The sequence below is a fragment of the Jatropha curcas genome, chromosome 4 (genome assembly GCF_041381405.1).
Source record: "Jatropha curcas cultivar XTBG-Jc1 chromosome 4, XTBG_Jcur_1.0, whole genome shotgun sequence".
In the NCBI taxonomy this organism is placed as follows: Eukaryota; Viridiplantae; Streptophyta; class Magnoliopsida; order Malpighiales; family Euphorbiaceae; genus Jatropha; species Jatropha curcas.
This window is the reverse complement of record NC_143154.1, coordinates 20,001,312-20,018,755: the sequence shown is the minus strand read 5'-3', so window position 1 is coordinate 20,018,755 and position 17,444 is coordinate 20,001,312. Positions and strand designations below refer to the sequence as shown.

General features: G+C 33.4%; 1 protein-coding gene and 1 pseudogene across 2 annotated transcripts; one reads left to right on the top strand and one right to left on the bottom strand.

The window, feature by feature from the left end:
- Positions 1 to 535: 535 nt before the first annotated feature.
- Positions 536 to 12,239, top strand: LOC105641376 (persulfide dioxygenase ETHE1 homolog, mitochondrial). Its single transcript, XM_089720490.1, is given in 10 exon segments — positions 536 to 751; positions 861 to 989; positions 1,063 to 1,170; positions 3,266 to 3,400; positions 3,511 to 3,552; positions 3,635 to 3,694; positions 9,515 to 9,568; positions 10,279 to 10,303; positions 10,385 to 10,480; positions 11,864 to 12,239. Coding segments are annotated over 9 exon segments (855 nt in total). The 3' UTR covers positions 10,471 to 10,480; positions 11,864 to 12,239.
- LOC119371398 (persulfide dioxygenase ETHE1 homolog, mitochondrial-like) lies at positions 4,814 to 5,758 on the bottom strand (annotated as a pseudogene). Its single transcript, XR_016320633.1, has 3 exons — positions 5,543 to 5,758; positions 5,317 to 5,445; positions 4,814 to 5,242 (listed from the first exon to the last, which is right to left on the bottom strand). The product of XR_016320633.1 is annotated as a persulfide dioxygenase ETHE1 homolog, mitochondrial-like (transcript).
- Positions 12,240 to 17,444: the final 5,205 nt, after the last annotated feature.

The window sequence follows — 17,444 nt, the reverse complement described above, 5'->3', positions numbered from 1 at the left end:
ATACGAATTCCTTTTTTAGTCTAATTAAATTTTTTGAAAAAAAGTAAACCATAGAAGTTTGAATTAGTGAAGAAATGGTTATTTAGACATATTTCTCTCTTTTTATTTGATATTTTATTCTATTATTTTGAAATTTATTGAATTTCATTTAATTTTTTATGATTTAATTATATTTAATTTTTTAAAAATACTTTTTAAAAATTACATATAAGATAATTAGACATTTAAGAATTTAATTTTTTTAAAATATTTTTTAAATAAATATATAAGGCTTTAAAATTTTTAAATTTAATCTCATTTAGTGAGAAAAAATTTTTCAGTGTCAATATTGTTTTTTGCACGTTAATCTGCTGAGAACTTCAAGCAATTTAATACAAATAAATTGCTTGAAGTTGGTCTGAACGTTTTTGTCTTTGTCCCTAGACAAAAGAGTGGAGGCACGAGCGATAGGTTCAACATCGAATCACTTTTAATTATAGCACAATTTAGCTAAGTGCTGCCCGATTTCACCGCCAAATTGAATATCATAACAACAATGCTTCGTTTAAATATGCTTCGGCTTTCTCTTTCAACGCCATCATCCTTTTCAAAGTCGCAATACGCAGTGCCCAGATTCTGCGCAATGAGCAATTATGCGGCGTCGTCTTCTGGGCTCTCAAGCAAGCTCTTGTTTCGCCAGCTTTTCGAGAAGGAGTCCTCTACTTATACCTATTTGCTGGCTGATGTTGCTCACCCTGATAAACCTGCTCTGGTTTTCTGTTTTTCTTTTTTTTATCATCAATTTTTCTTTATTCTTGTGATCTAATTATATATATATATATATGTGTGTGTGTGTGTGTGTGATAACCTTTTCTGTGCAGTTGATTGATCCAGTTGATAAAACAGTGGACAGAGACCTCTCCCTTGTAAAAGAGTTAGGGTTAAAGCTAATTTATGCTATAAATACTCATGTGCATGCTGATCATGTGACGGGAACTGGATTGATAAAGGTTTGGCTGCATTTAATTTGCAAATTACATTATAAACGCAAATGTTTCATCAGTTTTTATGCTAAATTTGCAGACAAAGCTTCCTGGCGTGAAATCTATTATTTCAAAAGCTAGCAATTTAAAAGCTGATCTTCTCATTCAAGCTGGTGATAAAATACATTTCGGCGATTTGTTTCTGGAGGTACCATTCATGTTATTAGCTTTTGTAATGTAGCTTTTTTGTGCAAAGTAATTGAAGAAAGGCCAAATCATCTCAAATATCCTAAAGTCTTCATATTCTTAATTCTGTCAGCCTATCCTGGATATTTTAAATCTGCATATGCACGCTGAAATAAGAAGCAAATTTTAACATTGCCTTCCAACTTAAAAGAAGTGGGTATTTGGCAAAATTTGGATATTTGTAACTTGTTTTAAGAGAAAAAAGAAGTGTACAGAACATTAGGCTATAAAGATTGTAGTGTTATCTTTATTCTGCCGATAAAGATTGTTGTTAGATTAAGGTTCAACAGTCATTTGTGGCAAATAATTTTAGCAGCAAAGGAAAGGGGTTCCTTGGAAGTTAGATGAAGCAACCAACTCTTGATATTTCTTACCAAAAAAAACAAAAAAAAAAAATTATACTAGAAAATATGAAATTTCATAATCTAGGATTAATAGTTGGAGTTAAAGAAGATACAAGTCAATCTTTCCTTATCCCAGCAACCAAAGAAAATTTATAAACTACATTATTTCCTTGAAGTCACCAAGTTTATGAGCACTAAAAAATAATCATCCAAATAGCTTCCAATACTTCATTCTTTGATTCATGATAAACACGAAACTCAGCTGTGTATACAACCTCTATTATTTTATCTGTGGTCCTATTGGGTTTTGTGTTCTGTTTTAAGAATAGCTAGCTTTAAACTTCCATGCTTAACCTTATACTAGAAAATATGAAATTTCATAATCTAGGATTAATAGCTGGAGTTAAAGAAGATGCAAGTCAATCTTTTCTGATCCCAGCAACCAAAGCAAATTTATAAACTACATTATTTCCTTGAAGTCACCAAGTTTATGAGCACTAAAAAATAATCATCCAAATAGCTTCCAATACTTCATTCTTTGATTCATGATAAACACGAAACTCAGCTGTGTATGCAACCTCTATTATTTTATCCGTGCTCCTATTGAGTTTTGTGTTTTGTTTTAAGAATAGCTAGCTTTAAACTTCCATGCTTAACCTTATCATTATTGATTTGATTACCACACATTGATCTTGATGCCACAAAACAATATTCAAAGGAGAGAAGAAAACTCTTCCAAAGATACATCTCAGATGAGCACAATAGAATATTGTACAACCATCAGTAATTTTTCACTTTATAGAACACTTGGCTTCTCAAAGTACAGTCTTTATCCTCTAAGTAGTCCATTTGAAATCCTGTTCTCCAATTTATGAGATGAAGCATGAAGGTTTCAAATTAAGAAGAGCAGCAGCCAACAGATTGGCAGTGAATAGTCATACTGAAATCTAAAAAAGGAAAAATTATTTAGCTGAATGTGGTATTATTTCGTTGGAGATTGTAGAATCAATATATAGCTTGGCTAATGTCTGATAGAATTAAAAAGAATTGACAATTTGGCAAAAGATAAAAACAATGCCATTGGGCACAAACAAGAAGGAGAGGAATCAGGTCGACAATATCCTTTTTAAGTATAGGACAACATTTAAAATAGTGATACATGACCCAATGTGAATTTCTCATCTCTGGTAGGTCCACTGAAGTTTTCTAAATCCAGCCTGCTGTATTGGCATATGCATATGCAAATTCCATTACAAAGTGACTTATATGATTTGGCACCAATAATTTTAGCTAAAATGTCTAATTATTACAATTGATAGTCTTCCTTTTGAGAAGTATTTGACTTAATTTTTTCATAATGTTGTAAGGATTCTACATCACAATCTTGTTTTGAATATGTCATTGGGGTGATGGCTCTAAATTTATAGGTTCACATTTTCAAGAAGGTTCTAATTTTGTTTTGCAACTTAGGATGCTAGTCCAGTACTATTCTTAGTAAGCATTAGTGTTCTGACAATACATGGTAGAATGGTATTGCATTATTGTCATTGCAATGCATATACTAAATATAATATGTACAAGAGTAGCAAGAGCAACCAATGCATTTATTATCTTTTCACTATTTTTGCACATTGATTTTTGTTCATTTCATCTTTTTGTCTCCATCTATCCACCCATTACTGGACCCAATCATTTGTTATTTTATTTTGACAGGTTCAAGCTACCCCTAGGCATACATTAGGTTATATTACTTATCTTACTGGAGATGGGCCTGATCAGCCACAACCAAAGATGGCTTTTACTGGGGACGCTTTACTAATACGGGGATGTGGGAGAACTGATTTTCAGGTTTGCTAACTTATATTTTGGAATGTTACTGAGCACTCGATTTTTCTTAAGGGTACATTATGTAGAAGATATCAAGCATTGTTTCTGACCTTATTAATATTTACTTACAGGGCGGAAGTTCACATCAACTTTATCAGTCAGTGCATTCACAGGCAAGGACATGAAATGAATAAACTAGAAAGTGTACAGATAATGAAACATGAGTTAACCTGGCTGTATTTTTGTTGGAATCAGATATTCACCTTGCCCAAGGATACTTTGATCTATCCTGCTCATGATTAGAAGGGATTCACTGTATGGAGCCATTTCTTACCTCTGTTATATATCTGATTTGTCCAGCTGATCATGCTAACCTTTGTGTGACGCACAGGTTAGTACTGTTGGAGAGGAAATGCTGTACATTCCCAGGCTAACCAAAGATGAGGTGATCCTTATGACATAACATGTTGCGTTATAATCTTCCTTTTTTTTTCTTTTTTTTTTTTGTTAAATTATTATTTCTAGGCAACACCTATCAAAATACCTTCAAGACAAACCAACGTGTAACCTAATGGAATTGTGCGATTTAGTCGGGCTTTTCTTTCTTTCCTTTTTGATATATGTTATAAATGGCAGAAGTGACAACATAATACACGCTCAAATTACAGGTTCTGTAAAATGAACCTTAATATGGCAGATTTCATTAATTGCAGTAACTCTTGTATATTTGAGAGTTTCTACATAGAATAAGTGCAAAGTGGATGGCCTTAAGACAGTGCCATACCTCAACCATAAGTTAATTTTAACCATTCTAATGCTTAACTTTCCAAGCTTACAAGCAATACATGCTTGCTGCCTATCTTAATCTTACTTGTAGGATAAGTATAAAATAAACTAATATGAAGTTCTATAAAGTGAAAAATTAGTGATGGTTGTACAATATTCTATTGTGCTCATCTGAGGTGTATCTTTGGAAGAGTTTTCTTCTCTCCTTTGAATATTGTTTTGTGGCATCAAGATCAATGTGTGATAATCAAATCAATAATGATAAGGTTAAGGATGGAAGTTTAAAGCTAGCTATTCTTAAAATAGAACACAAAACCGAATAGGAGCACAGATAAAATAATAGAGGTTGCATACACAGCTGAGTTTCGTGGTTATGATGAATCAAAGAATGAAGTATTGGAAGCTATTTGGATGATTATTTTTTAGTACTCATAAACTTGGTGACTTCAAGGAAATAATGTAGTTTATAAATTTTCTTTGGTTGCTGGGATAAGGAAAGATTGACTTGCATCTTCTTTAACTCCAACTATTAATCCTAGATTATGAAATTTCATATTTTCTAGTATAATTTTTTTTTTTGTTTTTTTTGGTAAGAAATATCAAGAGTTGGTTGCTTCATCTAACTTCCAAGGAACCCCTTTCCTTTGCTGCTAAAATTATTTGCCACAAATGACTGTTGAACCTTAATCTAACAACAATCTTTATCGGCAGAATAAAGATAACACTACAATCTTTATAGCCTAATGTTCTGCACACTTCTTTTTTCTCTTAAAACAAGTTACAAATATCCAATTTTTGCTAAATACCCAGTTCTTTTATTTCAGCGTACATATGCAGATTTAAAATATCCAGGATAGGCTGACAGAATTAAGACTCTGAAGATTTTAGGATATTTGAGATGATTCGGCCATTCTTCAATTACTTTGCACAAAAAAGCTATATTACAAAAGCTAATAACATGAATGGTACCTCCAGAAACAAATCGCCGAAATGTATTTTATCACCAGCTTGAATGAGAAGATCTGCTTTTGAATTGCTAGCTTTTGAAATAATAGATTTCACGCCAGGAAGCTTTGTCTGCAAATTGAGCATAAAAACTGATGAAACATTTGCATTTATAAATGTAATTTGCAAATTAAATGCAGCCAAACCTTTATCAATCCAGTTCCCATCACATGATCAGCATGCACATGAGTATTTATAGCATAAATTTGCTTTAACCCTAACTCTTTTACAAGGGAGAGGTCTCTGTCCACTGTTTTATCAACTGGATCAATCAACTGCACAGAAAAGGTAATCACACTCACATATATATATATATATATATATCACAAGAATAAAGAAAAATTGATGATAAAAAAAAGAAAAAAAGAAAACCAGAGCAGGTTTATCAGGGTGAGCAACATCAGCCAGCAAATAGGTATAAGTAGAGGACTCCTCCTCGAAAAGCTGGCGAAACAAGAGCTTGCTTGAGAGCCCAGAAGACGACGCCGCATAATTGCTCATTGTGCAGAATCTGGGCACTGCGTATTACGACTTTGAAAAGGATCATGACATCGAAAGAGAAAGTCGAAGTATATTTAAACGAAGCATTGTTGTTATGATATTCAATTTGATGGTGAAAATCGGGCAGCACTTAGCTAAATTGTGCTATTATTGAAAGTGATTCGATGTTAAACCTATCGCCCGTGCCTCCACTCTTTTATCTTCCTTAAGGGACAAAGACAAAAACGTTCAGGCCAACTTCAAGCAATTTATTTGTATTAAATTACTTCAAGTTCTCAGCAGATTAATGTGCAAAAAACAATATTGACACTGAAAAATTTTTTCTCACTAAATGAGATTAAATTTAAAAATTTTAAAGCCTTATATATTTATTTAAATAATATTTTAAAAAAAATTAAATTCTCAAATGTCTAATTATCTTATATGTAATTTTTAAAAAGTATTTTTAAAAAATTACGTATTATTAAATCATAAAAATTTAAATGAAATTCAATAAATTTCAAAATAATAGAATAAAATATCAAATAAAAAGAGAGAAATATGTCTAAATAACCATTTTTTCTTTAATTCAAACTTCTATAGTTTACTTTTTTTCAAAAAATTTTATTAGACTAAAAAAGGAATTCGTATTTGATATATTAGTCAAATTTATAATTTCATACTTCTATTTTTTTTTATTAAAATTAGAATTATAAAAATTTTTAAAATATAATAATGTATAAATAATCCAAATACGTGAAAATCATAGAAAATAATATATTTAAAAAATTTTATTTTAATTTCATTTTATTTAACTAAAAGACTCTAATAGTAATTATTTACCATATTTTAAAAAATTCAAAATAAATTAGAAGAATTTAAATTTTATTTTTAATACTTAAATTAAGATTTCCAATTTACCCACAAAACTAAGCCCCTAGAAATGATCAAAACCCCGTTTTTTACAACAAAACGCACCGTTTTGATTTAGTCTAAAATCCCTAATTTCATCTCTCCCCTTTTTCTTCTCCATCTTGTTCCTTCTCGATAATAACTTGTATGCAGTCACCAAATCCCTATTCTCATCGTCCCTTCTTATTGATCTTGGCCATTTCTCACAACTTCCTCTCATGATATCTATTTTCCTAGCCTACTTCAATTTATGATGTTTTAAGCTATTGAATCGATTATGAAGAAATTTGATTGTTGAATTATTGATTCCTTCTTGAAATAGATTGCATTTACAGGAGTTGTTTATCCATGCTTGGTTCTTGCTTATATGGGTGGAGATGCTTATCTTTCCAAGCACAAAGAGGATCTTCAAAGAAGTTTTTACAAGGCTATACCAGGTAAGTGCTAAAGAATTGATACATAGTAGTTGAGTTATCCATTTGGTGCTTTCTCTTATATTTCTTCCTTCTTCTTTACTTCTATTCGAGGTCATATTTTGGCCAGTATACTTTTAACTATCAAAATTTTAAAATATGATCGCTTAGTGACTCATGTAAAATCCAGATTGTAAATGAGGGTAGGATATGCTTACAGAGGATCCAATGTTGACTCAACCAGTTTTGGGTAGGTCGTATAATGTGTATAGATATCAATAGAATGAGTAGGGATAATTAGTTAATATCTGGCACCATCCATAAGGGTATACAATCATACCTAACAGATAAGATAGATACCATGGGCTAATGTTCAGCATACCCTAATGTAATATCATGTTGAAAATATTATGACCATCCAGGCTATTCATACCCAAATATATTGATGCATGGGTGTAGATTTATCGTAGCCATGGAAAATTTTTCAGGTGAATATCATAACTTCCACCTGGCCCATGGGACATTGAAATACGGGTTATTATATCCAATTGGTTGGATATGATAATTATGTCATCAACCATACGGGTCATACGACTAATTGGTATATACATACCCTTAGATAATAAGATTCATTCTTATCCAATTTATTCATAGATAATTGGATATAATAACCCATATACATCAACCTAAGTTAAAAAAAAGGGTATCCCGAAGTCTCCATATACCAACAATTACACAATATATCTCAGTATGATAATTAAAGACTATCTAGGATAGGTATACCTAGAATATACCTATAAGTATGATATCACCAGTGATTCTGCTGAGCTCAACCAGTATTGATATATCCAGGTACCATAAGCGTAATGGCTATGTGTATCATACTATTTCATATCATAATGGTTGGGTACGCATATTAGTTGGGGTGATTATATGAATGATCATCCTAATAAGATAGGGCGTATAATACTTAGTGGCCGGTTAATAATGGGGTAGTGACCTATTATTGGACAATCCAGATTGTCCTAGTATCTACGTGTTTGATTTGTCATGTATGATCATTGACCATTGAAGTAGTGGATCAATGTCATTTCTATCTAAATTATACCTTTCTAAAATTATAGCTATAGTCAATATTTTATCATCCAGTATACCAAGTTAATATCAAGTCAGTTAATGATCATATAATTATCATACCAATGATGTCTAGGGGCAAATATCCATCCCTACTCACTCAAAATATATAATATTGCTTATAAGCTCATTGTATTCAGATCATGATACAAATTTTGTAGATTATATCCTGCGTCTATGTTCGTGCTTATCAATATAGGAACAATTTTGATTTAGATTGTACAAAGTTTGCGATGCATCAGATTGTAAGTAAACACTATCGGATACAACTGTGGATAGGTTTAGTCAATACATGCTTGGGTCATTTGTCGATTAAGTATTATAGATGCAAGCATCATGTTCCTAAGTGGTTGTATTAATTATGCTAGTATATGCCTAACTTGATACCATATGTGTGTCCATCTTAGCTATTAGAAGAGATCAGTTTTGACCAACTAAGTGTTTAGCTAGGTTATATCTAGTAAATCATTCTAATGTAAATGCATATGTCATTTATGGGGCATCATTGGATTTGACCCTTATTAATATCTATATATAGGTACCTTGGACACATCATTGGACATGATGGATCAAGTTATAATTCCCAAATGTCATGGATATGGGCAATGCATATCTGCTAACCTTGATTAAATATGCCCCAATTCCATCCTAGTAATGGAATTGATGTGGCTATATTTCACTGGATATGCATTCGACACTATATAGGTAGAAACAATGCATTTAATTCATACATGATATAGAGCAATATGTAAAGGTACAATAGTCTTAATAATCATCTATGCCAGCTGATATGAGTCCCTACTATTAACCACAATATCAATTATTAGCACAATCTATTTTATTCCTTAACCAGTGGTACTTTATCAATATGGTTATTCCTATGCATATGTATACAATAAACTTCATTCCTATCTCATGATTAACTAATGAATATTCCAAATGGAAGATTAACCATCTTAATGTATACATGTATTTAATGATCATTTAGGAATATTCCAGACCTAGTACCACACATAGGAGTACCAACTAAAAATTCCATATGCCTGTGGGTATGCTTATCACACTCAACCAGACTGGTAGTCTTTTTTATGTCACCAATATGAGTTCTAATTATTTGGGTACCAACTTTCAGTTAGTTTAGCTCAATGACTCCAAATTATAGACATATCAACCTTAACTAGGTCCAGTCAAGGACATGAAATGAATAAACTAGAAAGTGTACAGATAATGAAACATGAGTTAACCTGGCTGTATTTTTGTTGGAATCAGATATTCACCTTGCCCAAGGATACTTTGATCTATCCTGCTCATGATTAGAAGGGATTCACTGTATGGAGCCATTTCTTACCTCTGTTATATATCTGATTTGTCCAGCTGATCATGCTAACCTTTGTGTGACGCACAGGTTAGTACTGTTGGAGAGGAAATGCTGTACAATCCCTGGCTAACCAAAGATGAGGTGATCCTTATGACATAACATGTTGCGTTATAATCTTCCTTTTTTTTTTCTTTTTTTTTTTTTGTTGAATTATTATTTCTAGGTAACACCTATCAAAATACCTTCAAGACAAACCAACGTGTAACCTAATGGAATTGTGCGATTTAGTCGGGCTTTTCTTTCTTTCCTTTTTGATATATGTTATAAATGGCAGAAGTGACAACATAATACACGCTCAAATTACAGGTTCTGTAAAATGAACCTTAATATGGCAGATTTCATTAATTGCAGCAACTCTTGTATATTTGAGAGTTTCTACATAGAATAAGTGCAAAGTGGATGGCCTTAAGACAGTGCCATACCTCAACCATAAGTTAATTTTAACCATTCTAATACTTAACTTTCCAAGCTTACAAGCAATACATGCTTGCTGCCTATCTTAATCTTACTTGTAGGATAAGTATAAAATAAACTAATATGAAATTAAAATTTCCTCCAAAATTTGTCAAATAGCTAATGAGTATCTCACAAAATTTTTGAAATCTCAACAAATTAAAAATAATTCATTGGTTTCTTTGCCTGCTGATTCATTATCGTTAATTTTGGCAGAATTCTGTACAGTATTTATATTAGTTATTTATATCATTCACATTTTTACGTGGTTTTCCTGATATGAATACTTCCCACCATTATCTCTAACTGCTGTGGCAATTGGTATAATCTGTTTGCAGGAAGCCTTTAAAAGCATTGTGGAAAGTAAGTGTCAAGAGATACTTCAGCATCTATTATACTCGATATTCATTCTTGAGTTCTTACATATGATGAATTATTTTCCAGATCTGAAACTTCCGTATCCTCAGATGATTGACATAGCTGTTCCTGCTAATATGGTCTGTGGTTTCCAAGATCTGTCAGCAAACTAGAAACAATAAGGTGTGTTCCTTTCACAGTACTGTTGGAAGAAATTATGAGTTTGGAACTTCATTAAATTGTGATCTCTCTCTCTTATCTCTCCCCCGCTTCTGGATTTATTTCAACCATTAATACCCCATTCATATCTCAACCGATGCCAGTTGTGCTGTGATAACAAGCAATATTCCCTTCATGCCATAATTCTTGTCCTAGTTTGACTTTTACCTGTATTAACAAAATTATATATAGTTAATATGGTAAAATTATAATTTTTGCTTAGTTTTTTTTTCTTAATATTACTTAGTAGATAATACATGTCATTCTGTTATAATTAAATGACTCCTACTAAATTGTTTGGCTTAAGTTTACCCGCTGTCCTTGAATTCAACCCTTTTTCTTTTTGTCGTCCCTCTTCGGTTCATCCCTTAAGTTACTAATCTTTTATAGGTGTCACAGCAAAATGATTTTTGTCGATTTAAATCAACTCTGGCTGCTGGAATGCCAGTTGGACGCCATGCTAGCTTAAAAATGATTAAAATTTTTATAGCTCACAAGTCTTTCTTTCTCTCCACCTGAGCACAACCTCTCTCTCCAATTTCATCTTTGCTTTTTCTCTCTCCTCCAACCCACCACTAATAGATAACCATAGCTCACCACCTCTGAAGAAAACAAGAGAATCAAACACACCAAGAAAAAAAAGCAAACAATTGCAAAAGAATAAATCCATCCTTAAAATTTCTCACGAGGATACCACATTTATCCCCAAATTCAACAACTGGGAACCCAAATTTGTAAAAAATAACATGCTGTGTTTATGTTTCTCGTCCGATCTCTCTCTACATTTCAAGTTGAATCTTAGTCCCAATTCTCAGATGGTGTTCATCTGTGACTCTGGTTCTGTATCTGTAGCTCAAATGCTTGTTTTTGCAAAACAAACCCAAATCTGAACTTGTCTTGTTTTTGCATGCTATTGGTCGGTTAAGGAGTTTTCTAGTCGACATTCCGATAGCCGGAATTGAATTAAATCGAAAAAGTCGTTTTACTGTTACACTTATAAAAGATTGTCAATTTCTGAGAGATGAATTGAAGTTTGCGAATGGCAGAGAAAGGGGAACAACAACAGGTAAAAATAAGCCAAATTATGCTTGAAACTGAAACTATTCAAAATTTAATTTTTTTTAATTCTAGAATTAAGACAATCAAAGTTAATTGGAAACTTGATGAGAAACTTAAAAAGTTCTCTTTTTTCTAAAAAAAGAAAATAGGATTATAATTTGGGACAAATGAAAAAAGAGAGTAGGACAAAAATTATGGAATGAATGAAGTAATACGTTTCAATCCTGTTTTCTTAATTTCCAAATTTAAGCATCTGCGACTTCTAATGCCCATAATTTGTACTTGCAGATAAAATGGGCTTTGTTCAAGCCTTTGGTTTATCAGTGGAGTAATGAGATATTTCTGGGCACATTCCTGTTGCAATAAAATTTCAGCAATATCTGTACTTAGATACTGAGATAATTTGTAGTGAGATACTGCAACAAAGGTTGATCAGCAGTATCTTTGCTCCGTACGACTTTGTACAATGCCTCACTTGAGGACTGCATCACCCTGCTGCCAATGAAATGAAAAGGCATATCTTTTTTTATTTTTAATTTTTTTTTTATGTAATTAGCTTTTATTCTGGTTGTTAAGAAACCTATGTTGAAAGATGGAACGGTTGGACATAGATTTGTTCTTGCTATTATTTTCAGTGCAATTATTTAGGGCGCTGTGGAATCAAGCAGTTCTGTTCCGAACCAAACTGCAAAAACTATAAATTTAATTTTCATTTTTTCTTAAACTGAACTTTGGAATTGAACAGGATCAGCTTACGATATTGGTTGTTTAGATCAGTGTGTTTCTGGTTCCATTCAGTTTGGGAAAAAAAAAAAAAAAAAAACCATTTTTTAGTATAATTGAAACTGAGATTATCAAAAATCTTAAAAAATCGAACTAGATTAGTTTGATCAAGTTGTATTTTTTTTTATTTTAAAGGTACATTTATTATTTGTTTATTTATTATTTATGCTTGATCGGTAGTACTCTAGGGTGATGTCGGTAGGCGATCTTATAGCTCAAGATCAGAGATTTCTTTGATCAATTGGAATTGAAAATCCTTTCAAAAAAAAAAAAAAAAATTGGAATTTAAAATTGATTAAGTTGAGCTAGGGTTATAAATGAGTTGAATCTTGTGAAACTCAGACATGCTTGAACTTAAGCTTGACCTCATTTATATGTTGAAAGGCTAACTTTAAACTCTACTTATCTGCTTGTTTGTAGTTGGTTTAATCTAGGAAAATACTCTCAACTTATAGACTTATTGCATATTCACTCTAAAATGACCTTTATACTCCGGGCACTCTAATTCTAAAATTTAGATATATTAACACTCTAAAATTATATTAAGGATCATTTAAAAAAAAATATTAGAGTTAGAAGGGTGAATAAAATAATAATATAATTGGATCCACCTAATAACTTTAGTTAACTAAAGACTTAAACATGCATTGATTTGTATAATCAGTTAGTACATAAATAAAGCAAATACCTTTTGGTGAAAAATCTCCAAGCATCAATTTGTAGATGTACACTTAATCTTCTAATTTTTGGCCCTCTGCCTTTTTGTATATGGTAAAAATGGGAGAAATGGGTTGGATTGGTATGTTCTTGAGGGTTTTTTCGAAGGTGATTAAGATATTTGGAGAAATAGAACACAATGGTGACAGGCTCTAAAGGAGGGAATCAAGAGACCTGTTGATATTGTTCCACCAATGAAGGAAAATGACGACAATGGAGATGAAAAGGTTGGTGAGAATGCAATCAGATTTTGAAAAGCACCTTATTCTTTGCCGTCATTAGCAATTTATAGAGTTTTGGAACAATCAACGTCTCATTTTCCAATTGAATCCTTCCGCTTCTTCTAGAAAATTCCTTAACCGACCAATAGCATGCAAAAACAAGACAAGTTCAGATTTGGGTTTGTTTTGCAAAAACAAGCATTTGAGCTACAGATACAGAACCAGAGTCACAGATGAACACCATCTGATAATTGGGACTAAGATTTAACTTGAAATATAGAGAGAGATTGGACGAGAAACATAAACACAGTATGTTATTTTTTACAAATTTTTGTTTTTTGGCTTCCCAGTTGTTGAATTTGGGGATAAATATGGTATCCTCGTGAGAAATTTTAAGGATGGATTTATTCTTTTGCAATTGTTTGCTTTTTTTTCTTGGTGTGTTTGATTCTCTTGTTTTCTTCAGAGGTGATGAGCTATGGTTCTCTATTAGTGATGGGTTGGAGGAGAGAGAAAAAGCAAAGATGAAATTGGAGAGAGAGGTTGTGCTCAGGTGGAGGGAAAGAAAGACTTGTGAGCTATAAAATTTTTAATCATTTTTAAGCAAGCATGGCGTCCAACTGGCATTCCAGCAGCCAGAGTTGATTTAAATCGACAAAAATCATTTTGCTGTGACACCTATAAAAGATTAGTAACTTAAGGGATGAACCGAATAGGGACGACAAAAAGAAAAAGGGTTGAATTCAAGGACAACGGGTAAACTTAAGCCAAACAATTTAGTACGAGTCATTTAATTATAATAGAATGACATGTATTATCTACTAAATAATATTAGGAAAAAAAAAAACAAAGCAAAAATTATAGTTTAACCATATTAACTATATATAATTTCGTTAACACAGGTAAAAGTCAAACTAGGACAAGAATTATGGGAAGAAGGGAATATTGCTTGTTATCACAGCACAACTGGCATCAGTTGAGATATGAATGGGGTATTAATGGTTGAAATAAATCCAGAAGCGGGGGAGAGATAAGAGAGAGAGATCACAATTTAATGAAGTTCCAAACTCATAATTTCTTCCAAAAGTACTTTGAAAGGAACACACCTGATTGTTTCTAGTTTGCTGACAGATCTTGGAAACCACAGACCATATTAGCAGAAACAACTATGTCAATCATCTTAATGATAAGGACCCAGAAGGAAATGAATTCCTAGACCCCCTAATCGAGTGGATCGGATCAAAGATTAAGATGAATCCCCCTCTATGGCACCCAAAGCTTAAGGAAGCAAGAACACCAATAATCGAGTAAAGAAGAACAAGATAAACGCCACAACGAGTTGATAAGTTTACCTTAATTCTTGATGCAATTAGAGGATAGCAAATTCTCACAATCTCTCTAATAAAGAAGAACATGCAAGAGCATGAATAATCTGTCTTTGATTCAAAATGCCAAAATCCCGTTTTACATCTTAAGGAGGCTATTTATATGCCTCAAATAAACCTAACTCTAAAGAAGAGTATCTAACTAGGCTGCCCTAAAGCCAAAACACATGGGCCTAACTAGTATACACAAAAGAGAATCATTTTTAGCCCAAAATAGACAACTTAATATTGGGCAGATTGCATGCATCATAAAATCAACCTAATACAACTTACATAAACACTATGAGCCCATATCCCTTACATATTAATTAGACCAAATCAAGCAATAAGGGATAAGAACACGTCCAAGCCCACATCCCTTACATATTAGCATGGCTAGGTGTGCTACACTAACAGCACATGTCTCCAACATTGTAAGAAGCCTAGATGTGCCTTCAAGTTCCACACAACACTTGTTAAATGCCACATCATGAAGCTCTTGTGTAATTTGGTGAACATATAAGGACATGGCTGCCCTATATCGCTTGGCATGGCTCCTTGTAATATTCCCACTAGGAAGCACCAATGGATCCGTATCATTCCCCCTTTCCTCAAAAAGATTCGTCCTCGAATCTTAGTTAAAATTTGAGGTATCCTTTTGATTGCTAGGATCAGACCACTTTTCCTTAGAATCCATACCTTTTTCTTTACTCTTCTTCTCCTTTTTAGACCGTATTGAACTCCATTGGTTGCTAGAACCTGAATATGTCTTTGCAACTCCTTTGTCTCCATTGGATTGCTTCTATAGACTGGTCGATTTGGAATGGTGGAGCCAAGAATGAAGTCGATTTGATGTTCTATCCCTCTCAAAGGTGGCAATCCACTAGGCAATTCTTCAGGAAAGACATCAGTGAACTCCATTGGGCCATTAATTTGTTTGGTATCTTTTGCGGCCTCTTTCTCTCTCTCAAGCAACTTTTTCTGATCAATATTCACTTCTTGAGGTGTCAATGGTGCAAGAACCACCTTTTTACCCTCAAATGAAGATTGGGCAATCTCTTCTAGAAATGCATGTTCAAAGTCCTACAAAAGATCAACAAACACGCTTGGCAAGGATGGGTTAAGATCATTAGTGGCCAAATTAGCTCCCTTGCACAAAGGTACAAGTATAGGGTGATTGTTGTACAAAGCATGTTTATCCTCACTTGTCCTAGCTATCAAACTCATATTCTTTTCTTTTTCTTTTCCCTCTTTCTTTTTATATGCACTATGTGTATTTTCACTCATTTTATTTTCAATCTCTTTTTCTTCCTTTACAACCTCAATTCTCATACTTTCCTTTTTACATTGGTCTTCATACACTTCTTTTGAGGAAAATGATGTTAGAATGGTCATTCGTCCATCCTTTGTGAATGAATACCTATTGAGGTAATCCACACTTTTCCTTCCTTGCACCCTTCCTAACTTATTGTTCAAATTCCTAAAGTAATTGTAACACCCCTTCCCGGTCCACCCGTTAACCCGAATGAACCGAGTCGAGATGCTACAACACTGGTTGACTGTATGATTAGACATGCTGATATCATAATACTGAATATTTATATATATATCTACAGATGAAGTTTACATTACTAGTGTACTGAATATTTATATATATATATACAAGTGTTCAAAATGAGATGGGCCCAACTGTGTGCCCTGTACATGCCATGAAAGAATAATAAAAGATACATATCAAAATAGGGAGCTACCCTGAAGACCGTGTCTTCTACAGATGAACTGCTGCAGTTGTACGCTGTCGCTCTAAAAACCAGTCTCAAAACCTGCGAGTTAAACAGGTAACTCGCTGAGCTATTACAGCTCAGTGGATATCTCAATATAGAAAGACATAATTAAGCACACATATATGCAGAAAGAATTATGTAAGTACATATAATCACACATAACATACGGCTTTCATTTCACCTTGATGATCTTTCTTACTGTTTATTTTACTGTCTAATTCATGCAATAGCAAGTTAAAATATCTGTATGGCTCCATAAGGTTATAGTGAAACCTAAGCGATAAGATAAACTGTATGAAACTGGATGAAATTGTATGCTATAGGCCCCGAACCGGATTCGCCTATGCCAATATTGTCCGTTTTGGTGCCCCTAACCGGATTTGCACCGCACGGTTTAATCATATCCACTCAACGGCCTGTAGCCGGAGTTCCAAATTGTATGGGGCGCAGATCTGCTATTCTATGTCGCGACATAGCCTTATCTACATGGTTTCTACCTAACCTCAATGGAGCTTATTATGTACATGTCAATAATATAACACCATAACACATAAATGGTTGCATAACTTCATAGTTCATCATGTTGATTTGATTTCACATCATATGAATGCTTGTATGTTGTTTTAATCCATGTTCTTATGTTGTATTTTTGGTGAAAAATGATTGGATGCATGCATGTTGAGCAAAGGAATGTAATTGTAGAGAAAAAGAAGTCCAAAATGCATGAAAACACAAGTCGCGAGCGCGCAGGAAAAAGTCGCGAGCGCGAGATGCTTCCCAGAGAGAAGTCGCGAGCGCGTCTTCAAACCTCGCGAGCGCGAGAAGTGCAATCGAGAGTCAGAGAGGTTTCTGGCTCAAGTCGCGACCGCGCAGCACAAGTCGCGAGCGCGAGATGAAGTCGCGAGCGCGCTTGTGTGATTCGCGAGCGCGAGATGCGCACACTGAGAGTCAGAGAGCTTCTGGCCAAAGTCGCGACCGCGTAATGTGATCCTCGCGAACG